Genomic DNA, 11,501 nt, shown 5'->3' with positions numbered 1-11,501 from the left:
ACTGCCCCGATTCACTACCTGTCATAGAACATACTGAACCACTGCCCCTATTTACTGCCTATCACAGTACATACTGAACTACTGCCCCCATTCACTGCCCTCATTCACTGCCGATCACAGTACATACTGAACCACTGCTTCTATTCACTGCCTATCACAGTACATTCTATACCACTGCCCCCACTCACTGCCTATCACAGTACATGGTGCCACGAGGCTACGGGCGCATCTGCAACGTCTCCAGTGTGTGTGGCATGAATCCCACGCCTAACGAGGCCGTGTACGGAGCTACTAAGGTAAGACACGCACAGGCATGTACAACGAGTACATCTACAACACGCATGGATGACATTAGTTACGCCACACTCACACTTGCACACGTGATGCCATCAAGTTCTGGGCTCCACTCTACACGAGTGTACTGTAAATATAAACAGAACCCTGTTTTTTTTTAAGATTTGCCAAATGAACAAGCCATCGTTAAAGACCATCTCTTGGGCACCGAGGGTGTAGACTAGTATGGAAACATGCACGTATGCTACACACTTGTACCAATCAGTTATCCTGGCCCACATGCGCAGGCGTACTTGAACTCGCTCGGTCAGTCCATCTCATACGAACTGGTAGGTACCGGCGTTACCATGACAACCGTATGTCCAGGAGCGACCATAACCAATTTCACGAAGGCCGCAAATTGCGAAGACGCGCTTGTGTTCTCGGTAGGTGATCTTGCTCAATGTTAATACGTTAACAATCTGGTAAGTGATCGTACTCAATCTTAATGCGTTAACGTTAGGAAGACACGGTACAATATGTGAGTGTATGGTGCATCCCAAGATTCAACCTATGGGGAGACTGTGCGTATAGATAGATATGTGTATGCATTAGTAGAAAGTCTGGTACATTCTATTTGTGTATAAAATAATATTAACGTGTTTGTGTCGACCCACGCGGGTGTGGGGTGTACGATACCGGAGGTGGGGCTTAGCTTGTACAACTGTGTTGTCCAATCAAAGTGGTTCAGTGTCCATCCATAGACCGTCGGAGTTGTGAGGTGTCGCAATCAGGTCAACGTAACGCCCGTTTATGCACCCGCGAGATTCCTGCGTGTCCGCTGTTTTTTTTTCTTTCGTTTATCGTTGCCTTGTTTTGTTTTTTTTCTTTCTTTCGTCTATCTTTGCCTTGTCTTACTGTGGTGTTACCGTTGAACCACGTGGGGGGTCTCGGAGTAGAAGCCTGGTGTCTACTTTGAGGGCTGTAGGTACCTGCCTTGAATATATTTTTTAGGGTTTAGGGTTTAAAACTGTGATGATACATTTATTCATTTCATCACATGGGAGGCCCCCACAAAAGAAACAGTACAAGCACACTCACCCCTATGACATAGATCGTTATATCCAACTCACCCATATGACATATATCGTTATAACCAGCTCACCTTCGTGCCGCAGCTATGCTCTACATCAAAGTATATGGCCGAGACGTCCGTAAAAGCAGGTATGGCTTTACAAACAGTATGTAGGTATGATATACGTTTACAAACAGTATGTAGATATGATATACGTTTACAAACAGTAGGTAGGTATACTTCCCTGCAATTGGATAGTACCAAAACTGGGCTAGTTTCCTCTCAATCGCGTACATGTGAGATGTCTCCCTATCTCTCAATCAAACTATTGCGTATAGCACGCTACAGCTTCGCGCATCTACCCCAGTCACATACGAATGCGTTCATTTGTCCGCAGATAGCGTTAACATGCCGCGTGTGCCAGACGTATGTGCTGCTGTAGTGGACTCTGTTAGCGTTCAACATCACAATTGATATGCTTCCTTTCTACTAACACCTCTACGTTTCCTTACTACTATCAGCTCTGAGGGGTGAGGTGATGGTGGTGGCCCCGACTTTATACCATGTGTTGTGTACGATGAGCGAGTCCGTACTGCCCATATGGTTCACGCTGTGGATGAACTGTGTAGTGTTTAAACCGGCGCCCAGTCTGAGGGACATCAGTGACGGCCTCAAGAACGCCTTCTGGCGCACGCCCAAGGCAAAAGCTTTATAGTTATAGTTATAGTTCCGATGTATATGGAACACCGCTCGATTATAAGAGATTAGTATCATAAGGGCATTTTGTTTGTCTAAATATTATTTAAATAGTAAAAATATAGAGTAATAAAAATATAACATCGCTTGCACACAGGGAAACGATTTGCCGGTCATCCGGTACAATGAAGTCTCTGTTTTGATTCTTGAAACTATATACATTTATATCACCGTGAGTACAGGGTGTGGTAGCACACACACACTACTGGAGCGCCACTAGTTCTACAATAATACAAGTTTGTATCATATAATGATAACGGGTATGTCCTCCAGCAATATAATATACGTTCTAAGTGTGTACCCTACGATGTTGCAGATATGTAGTCTACGATGTATCAGGTATATATTCTAAAACGTTTTACGTACACTTTCTACGATGTTTTACGTATATTCTACGATGTTCTAAAGTATATATTCTACGAAGATTTAGGCATACACCCCACAATAAATTTTTTTGAAAAACAATTTCTACGATGATTCAGGTACAAAATTTACGATGTTTTAGGTATATATTCTAATGTTTCAGATATATATTCAACGATGTTTCAGATATATATTCTAAGATGTTTCGTGTATATATTCTACGATGTTTTAGGCATACATTCTACGATGTTTTGGGTATGTATTCTTCAATGTATCATGTATATATTCGGCGATGTTTTAGGTATATATTCGGCGATGTTTTAGGTATATATTCGGCGATGTTTTAGGCATACATTCTACGATGTTTTGGGTATGTATTCTTCAATGTATCATGTATATATTCGGCGATGTTTTAGGTATATATTCGGCGATGTTTTAGGTATATATTCGGCGATGTTTTAGGTATATATTCTACGATTTTTCAATGTTTTTCAAGTATATATTCTCCGATGTTTTAGGTATATATTCTACGATGTTTTAGGTATATATTCTACGATTTTTCAATGTTTTTCAAGTATATATTCTCCGATGTTTTAGGTATATATTCTACGATGTTTTAGGTATATATTCTACGATGTTTCAGTTTTATATTCTACGATGTTTCAGGTTTATGTTCAGCGATGTTTCATGTATATATTCTACTATATTCTATTCTAAGATGTTCTAGGTATAAATTCTACGGTGTTCTAGGCATAAATTCGACGATCTTTGTTAGTATATATTCTAGGATGTTTCAGGTATATATTCTACAATGATTTTGGTATATATTCTACCATATTACTGATATATATATTCTACGATGTTTCAGATATGCATTCTACGTTGTTTGAGGTATATATTCTGCCCTGTTTTAGGTGTATATTATATGATATTCCAGGTATATATTCTACGATATTTCAGGTATATATTTTACGATGCTACGGATATATATTCGACGATGTTACAGGTATATATTTTACGATGATACAGGTATATATTCCACAATGGTACAGATATACAGGTACATTTCCTGAGAATGTTGCAGGTACGTGTCCCACACTGAGATACGTTTATGTCCTACACCGACACATGTGTATGTCCTACAGTGAAGATATATATACTCAAATGAGCGAACTCTGTTGTTTGGGCATTCCATAGACACTAGCACAACCGATTAAACAGTAAATTACACTTGCCGTGTAAAGCATAGCCTAGCGGAGTCTATTATGGAATCAAATACCTAAGGGATACGTGCAAGCACGCCGAAAATCTCAATTAGAATGTGATTTCATCACATAGAAGGGCACCAGATATATTTCAGTCTTCCTGGGGGCTTACATACTGTGTTTGAGGTCTTGGTCGCCTTTCTGCGTGGGTTACAGGCCTGTATAGGATGCGAATGATACTTGCAATAGCACATAATTTGTATAGTTGATCCATATATTTTGAGCTTTCGAATTTGTCATCGGTTTGTAACCATTGATTCGTATATTGATTAAAATTTGTTCATCATGTATATAAATTGAATCGTATAGTGTTTCTGCTTATATTGGTTTATATGACGCTTCTCTATAGCCCTTATACTCGTAGACTTCACATCACCTCGATCGTATGTGTTAGCCATGCCCAGCCGTATTACAATATTAGATCTCACACTTTCATTGGTTATCAGTGTGCTCATTCGTTTCGACATAATGATACTGGCTTTTCTCAAAATAAAATGAGTATGCAAACAAATTCACTTCCCTTCACAAAGCTCAATATTGGCGTGTAGGGTGGGATCTATGAGTATAAGTACAGTACAAGCGTATCTAAAGAACGGTGCGTTGAAAGAATTTATTTGTGATCTCACCCTTAAATTATACTGATGATATTAGTACTAGTGTTCAACCACTTGGGTTGACCACTGGCCAGGGTAAAAACAATATGATCAGTATGAGAAACCCTATGCTGCCAGAACACTTCAGTACTATGATATACTTCTAGGAGTAAATATATCACCTTCTCTGTTACGTACTCTCGACTGGCAGGTGGAATAATTTGAGAACAAGTCTCGAATTACTTTTACGTGCTCTTGGGCTGACCCACCTATAATTGAATTACTTTGAGAACAAGTCCCAAATTACTCTCGGACTGATGTCGTAAAACGTTATTTACGTGTTTAGAAATACGTCTTTCTATCGTAAACAATTGAGACGCATATACATAACGCCCTCTTTTGTAGCACGTTGCTGTATACCTTTGTTTGTATGATCGTACATATCATATAAAGTACTTATCACGAAATGTATTTCGCATGATCTTTCTGGGTTCGTGAACTTTCACTCGGAATCGATTGTATATTATATATTTGAACTCGCTGCACTAGTTACTGAAATTTTGGTTCTTTGTTGTCATTTTGATTAAAGCGAAATAGCAACACTTGCATATAAAAGGTGTCAGATACCATACTTTTATTTATCTGTAATTATCATAAGGTAGTATATATCTACTATAAACATATTTATGTACTATCGAACCATCTGTTGTGAGTGTGTATCTTTCTCATGATATTTAAGATAGACTGTATTGCTTTTGAACATCTGAAAGTAGAAAAGACTGAAAAGAGTGCACCATCGTTCCAAGCAAAAAACGACAGCTATATTAGTACATGAACTATCGAAAACTGTATATATGAACACAAACGTCCATGAGTAGTAGGGGGATAAAATGTTGTCGTACATGTTTTTATTTTAACATTTCAAAAAAAAAAGTCGTTCGAAAAAGTAATATATGGGCTGTTTTCATATAGATACATATTGTATACATGTATTTCCTATCATTTGACACAATACGCATACCTGGCTATTATGATATAAGATGCATATTACATACGCATAATCATTGTATATAACTTGTACATTAAATTAATATTGATAAAATGCATATGTACATATTGTATAATACGTAAGTACTCGTGGTGGTACATTGAATATGTTTACATTCATAATCGATATTAAAACACATATATAGGCACTATTTATGTATTGTCACACATTTATATAGGCACTACATTATGTACCATATTCGTACTTGTGAAAAACATGTCGCAGTTGTTTGACTTTCATAGGAAGTTTTTTCTTTTCTTTTCAAAACTAGGAACTTCGTGTCAGGAGTAAATAAGCTGTGTTAGAAGAAAATCGAAAGTTCATGACATCCAAGTGCGTACTAGACTCACTTTTCACTGCATGCGCAGTTGAAAACTGCTGTATGGGGCGTTTGTTCCTTCGTGTCCAAGTTTTGTTCCTTCGTGTCCTAGTAGTGGTGACAGTTCGGTCAAAAATGCAGCGTAGTTTGGTTGGGAGTGTCGGACCTGAGAAATTGTTGGACTGTCACCATTAGAGCTACAAAGTATTATTTATTGATGTTGACAAAGTATTTGTACTCATTATTTATGGCATCAAAAACCCTATCTACATAAAAGATTGTTCTGATCCTAACTAGCTCAAAGCTCATTAAAAAATAGTGATTTAGGTACTGAATTTTATGTTGTAAGACGTCAAATTTTATTTTTTTTTGCAAAGTACTATGAGCACTTCAATCTTTCCTGAACCACTACAGCGACTATGAGAGCCATACCATATGTTCATACATTTTATCATACATATTTGCCATTTTTGAAATAAATAATATTATCCCTATGAGCAGGTATATTATTTTTTGACAATATAAAAATAAACACTTTTGTTGCTTATCATAGGCATCTTTTAGCTGCTTTGAGCCTCAATCAGAAGTTATGGCGAGTTCGCTCCTCCCAAGAAGCGCACAAAAAAATACCCAAATATTTGTGTGGTGTCCGTGATTGCCTGAGTGAGAACAGCTGCAAGACTTCCTTGCCAAAAGGCGAAGAAAAAAACGGGGCAAGGAAGATGCTGGGTCCATTAGAGCTCGTAAATGGTTGTTCATTCTGAATCCATTACCGTCAAAATGAGTTGTAGAGGAAGAAGAACTATCAATTAGATACGATACCCTCAGTGTGAGAAGAAGTAGGTGGACAGCATACAAAACGTGTATGCACTAATAGTGAAGGTGTTTGTGGTGTGGACATATCGAGTATCGATGGGGTATTCCTGCCAAGTGATGGTGATAAGGCAGCAAAGTGGATCAATATCCTAGCAGCACAGGATGCTGAATCTAGGACAAAAATTGACTTCACCTGCGCGCGCGTGCAGCAGACGGTAAACTACAAACCATACACATGTATCATTTCGCCGTTCTATGATCAGTAGTACTGAAACATGGCGGGTTAGTCTCACACCAGATGCAACACCGCAATTCAACCCAAATACGTCAACAGACGAAAACACTCCCCACTCATCACAATCAGGAAGTGGTACTTCAGCCACACCACGCACATGTCCCGAAGAATGTCGTATACTCAATCCTATCAAAACTAGTATCAATTTAGACCTGAATAAGCCGTGTATCAAGCTCACCACAAAGCAACTAAACAATGTGATTACATCTATTCTACGTAAACATACAACCATATCGGCTTCGGTTGATCCTGGCGAATTTATCATCAACATGATAAAGAAAGTATCCTTTTGTTTGGAGTAGACGGGCGAACTCAGCCTAATATATCTTTTTTTTGTTGTTTAACTAGTTGAACTACGATAATCAATTGGACGAGTTGATACGTTGGAAATATAGAGCAGAGAAAACAATATCAAGTGCGGTTGGATGCAGAAAAGGAAAAGGAAGAAGAAGTGTTGACCGACAGTTGTGGTGATGATAGGGAGAATATTAAATATTTCAATTTGGGTAAATTTTATGTCTGCATGCAATGATGATAGTTACATAGATATATCGTAGCAGTGGAGAACTTCTAAATTAAGCATATGAATCATACCAGAAACTGGCTATATGAGCCATCAACGTGGATTTACAATAATTTCGATTTGTTGGAAAAGCAACTTATATTTGATTATTTATATACAGTTAAAAACTAACTAGCACAATGCAACCAAATATAGCGCCTACCTGGTAGTAATATATGCATTCTATTTTTAAAAAGTTGCACATAGAAGCACCCATAAAGATACCACTTGTGTAAACAGCTAAATACATAGATAGATACTGTTCATGTTTTAGCTTATACATCACTGTCACAATTTTGTCCCGGAGCTCACGCAGCTCATCTAAGAGCGTTGAGCCTCCTGACACAAAATATCCGTGGCTTAATGTATATGCGGAATTAAACATTGCATTTAAGTGAATAAAGATGGTGTGGAAGATTGCATCATGTCCTTACCTAAAGCAATCAAACCTGAAAATTTATTGCATGTGTATGAGGCAGACGTCTTAGCAACCCATTAGACGGCCTGACATTAGGTCAATAGAGCTCGAAGGAGCATTACGTATGCATGGTAGGAAAGGCTTAAGAATCTAGCTTCAGTGAATGTAAGACTTTTCCATCGCTCTTATCTTGTATTTTAAGACAGACTGGAAAGTATTTCCAGCACACGGAGCGATACCACACAGAGACTCACAGTGGTCTCAGGATTTTCATCTGGCGTCTGTGGCGACGCCTATCTGCAGTATTAGATAATAGACCTGCGGGCACAATGTGAAAGGTAAAGTTGGACATCAGATACCATCAGATAAATTGATTAGCAAAACGAATGAGTGCGGGCAATAGTACATTATCAAACAGCTATGTAAGATAATAGATGATTTAACACCACGCCTGTGCTATTATGTCTGCCGCTTACACTTTCCGGCAGAGCAGTATGAACAACAAAATGTACAGGTACGATCGAAAACAGGCGCCATGCCAACCTTTCGACATGCTATAACGGAATGTACACCCACACGCACTTGTCCAGATGAACGTCGCCAATCTGCGGGACCTTAATCACACCTCGGTTTCGCGCGCACTGTTACAATAAGTAGCAGTAGTAGCGGAGTGTCGTATGGTTCACAGTTCACACCATCTCCAGCAGCATTGTCACAACTGTGTTTCGTCACTATCGCGAATCACTTCGGGTCGAGATGGAAACGGGTTCAAACAATGTAAGAAACGTGTATCAGAAGAAGCTAGTACACCGCAAGCTAGAAGAAATATGCAGCGAATGAATATTTATAGACAGCTTGAAAAGCCGACGTTTTGAGTGCCACGACTTCCACGGTATCTGGACCCTCCACGAACACCTTGTATCTTTTCTCCAGCATGTTGAAGAACCACCGTACTCTCACCCGTCCCTGACACATCAACAGATGTTCCCCATACCCCGGCTAATCACGCTGTTGAAATACTAATTCCAAATATCGGTTCAAACCAAATCATCGCGCTTATTGGTTCCGACTATGATACTTCCGATCCAGGCCAGCCAACACATACCGAATTCATGCGTGGTCTGGTGCGGCATTGGCTTACCCCCATCCTCGCTTCTCGACCGGATTATGACGGATAACCTGGTCCTTCTCGGTATTTCGTACTCTGCACTAACCCATTCCGCGGCACTACACGGCGCAGACCCGATCCGTACCACAGAGGTGGGTACTCTACTTAGTAGGTCAGCAAGCGAATATATGGAACATTCGATAGTAACAGTATTTTGTCAACACCGGCCCGAATTGACTCAGCACATACCTTCCATTGTCGACTCACTTGGCCCAAGCTTCGAACGGGAATTTACTGACCACTTCTTCCCATCAATCTTTCCTGAACCACTACAGCGACTATGAGAGCCATACCATATGTTCATACATTGTATCATACATACTTGCCATTTTTGAAATAAATAATATTATCCCTAAGAAAAGAAAATTTAAAAAAAAAGAAAATCATGACCCTTCAAACTCCCTTTATATATTTATTTATTTACTGCTAGTCTGTACTCTGTACTCTGTACATTATTGGTACTATGGTAGCAGGCTACAAATTTTATGTCATAAAACTCAAGCATAGATATAGAAACCTGTCAAAAAGGATTATACAAACGATTTTTAAAGACTTTATTAATTGTTGTGCACTAGAGTTATAGTAAACAGGAGAACTAAACGTAGAGTCAGCATGGGATAATTGTGACATGCTGACTTAAATTAAAAATGGTTCATTATATGAACCTTTAGGTAAAAAAAACCTGGTTAGTGGTCAATCCTAGGATAGCGGCAGAGTATGCAAAGCCGTATTCTAGGAACTCTAGGGATAAATTTTGCTGAGGGTTCGTAGACTGATTACCCATCAAACGCGCGCGAAAGTTGACATGTTTAGGGCGCCCGAGGCTTCTGGTGAGTAAATCTGCGCAATAATATGTATGGATATATTGTGAAGATCAATTGATCATGCCTTGACGAACACTGTCACGAATATAATGATGACGGATATCGATGTGTTTGAGGGCCTTGGGAGTGCCTGTACCGAGTGCTGAGTTTCTTTTCGACTTGCCTGCAAGGCAAGGAGCGCATGGCCTTTATAAATATTTTTACCAGCATCGAGGGGTTTGCAGCTTTAAATTTCCTCCATGCGATGCGCTACCTGGGTAAGAATGTTTGTCGGCGCTCCAACCGTCGCAGCTATGCCGATCTGAGTATGGCAAGGTATTGGAAGGATCAGGTCCGACGGGTCGTTCTTACAGGGTGAACCCTGAGAGGTCCTGTTCTGTGTCTGATGCCTCGTCGTCCAAGCGTACATACCTTCGATGGGAGACGTAGCCGTTCGCCGTCTTGGAGCAGCTCTGGAGTGGGCGACAATGGTGCTACCTCTGACCGCAGCTATCGGAGTGGGAGTGAAATTCCCAAACATATCACTTGTCACATCTGTGGCAAGAACCATTATTGGGTTGACTGCCCACAGCGGGTGGCTCCGGCCGGGGCGGCGGCTGCCACTGCTAACATGCGTAAGAAAGAGCAGAAGTGACGGTGCGAGGGGCCCCACGGTGCCATACTTAGTGGGCTATAGTGAACTCGAGGTCTACTGTGACTCTGGTTCCTACCCGTCCATGATGCTTCGTTTGGTGGCGGAACGCAAAGGCCTGGTGTCGGTGGAGGTGGAGCAAAACGTGCTCCAGGCCTATGACGGCTCGCTTAAAGCTTCTCCTTTAGAAGGGGTGGTTACTACTGTATTATTACAAGTTTTCTCTAAAGAAGCGGGGGCGCTGGGCTATTTCCTGACAGAGGAAAACACGTTCTACGTGGTGGACATGGTTCCCCTGGGTCGAGATATTGTAAGATTTGGTCTCTCAAGGCGATATCAACGCCTTAGAACAAATAAACACGTAGGTAAATTCTAAGTATCGTGAAAGTTTCAAAGTAAATAAACGAAATGAGACTTTTAGTAAAGTTAGATATGCCTCGTGAAAACAGCAATACTCTGAGGGATTGTGAGGCTGAGACATTGCCTATATATAATCCTCTCAGTACTATTTCCGTTGAAGGGATTTTATTTAGTGTTTCGTTGTCACTCTATTAGAAACTATGGTGTGTTTCGTTGGGGCGAATCTGAGATACTCATACAATCCTATCTTTAGATAAAAAATAAACTGAAAAAAAGAAAAATACTCTTGATGTCCTTAGTTATTGTCTCAACCAATAACTTGCCACTTATCAAGTATTACCGACTTAGCCTTCATCAGACTGGCACATCTGGTTGGCTGATCGGAGGATCAACTAGGTAACGTTGATAGTCCCTAGAAACCTATATTCGGTTGAGCCATCTCGCTACCGAAGTATTCAGATATACATAAAGTTGGAAAGTAAATAAAGTTCTATTAATAGAACTAGACCAACTCTTATGTTTGGTATTTTACTGGGGCCTTTTGGTGGCTTTGTCCAAATATCTGATATGTATAATGGAAAAGGTATAAAACCATTAAAAACCATTTAGGAAACATAAGTTCCTTGTACTATTAAGAGTACGGCTTTAGTATACGTACTGCTTAAGAGTACGTTTATAACGTATAGTCTAATGTGGAGGCACGGCTATTACACAGCTCCCAGCAGGTACAAGTTA

General features: G+C 39.9%; 2 protein-coding genes across 2 annotated transcripts; both read left to right on the top strand.

Annotated features, from left to right (window-relative positions):
* The first annotated feature begins 176 nt into the window (after positions 1-176).
* SARC_01131 (hypothetical protein) lies at positions 177-2,192 on the top strand. The gene is made up of 4 exons (XM_014305179.1): positions 177-296; positions 582-719; positions 1,434-1,497; positions 1,870-2,192. The coding sequence occupies exons 1-4, from the start codon at positions 204-206 to the stop codon at positions 2,061-2,063; spliced, it is 489 nt and encodes a 162-aa protein (XP_014160654.1). The 5' UTR covers positions 177-203; the 3' UTR covers positions 2,064-2,192.
* A 7,999-nt stretch (positions 2,193-10,191) lies between these two features.
* SARC_01130 (hypothetical protein) lies at positions 10,192-11,162 on the top strand (the record flags this gene model as incomplete). The annotated part of the gene is made up of 2 exons (XM_014305178.1): positions 10,192-10,716; positions 11,115-11,162. 2 exons carry the CDS (start codon positions 10,192-10,194, stop codon positions 11,160-11,162), a joined length of 573 nt encoding a protein of 190 aa, XP_014160653.1.
* Between the last annotated feature and the right edge of the window lie 339 nt (positions 11,163-11,501).

The sequence above is a fragment of the Sphaeroforma arctica genome (assembly GCF_001186125.1).
Source record: "Sphaeroforma arctica JP610 unplaced genomic scaffold supercont1.42, whole genome shotgun sequence".
NCBI lineage: Eukaryota > Ichthyosporea > Ichthyophonida > Sphaeroforma > Sphaeroforma arctica.
Note: the sequence above shows the minus strand (reverse complement) of the source record. Positions and strands in the feature narration are given on the sequence as shown.

What these genes read in the sequence shown, in the direction of transcription:
- SARC_01131 (XM_014305179.1), top strand. Translation starts at nt 204, where the DNA reads ATGGTGCCACGAGGCTACGGGCGCATCTGCAACGTCTCCAGTGTGTGT. An exon ending in CCGTGTACGGAGCTACTAAG is followed by an intron (nt 297 to 581) that starts GTAAGACACGCA and finishes CCACATGCGCAG; the next exon opens with GCGTACTTGAACTCGCTCGG. An exon ending in AAGACGCGCTTGTGTTCTCG is followed by an intron (nt 720 to 1,433) that starts GTAGGTGATCTT and finishes CGTTATAACCAG; the next exon opens with CTCACCTTCGTGCCGCAGCT.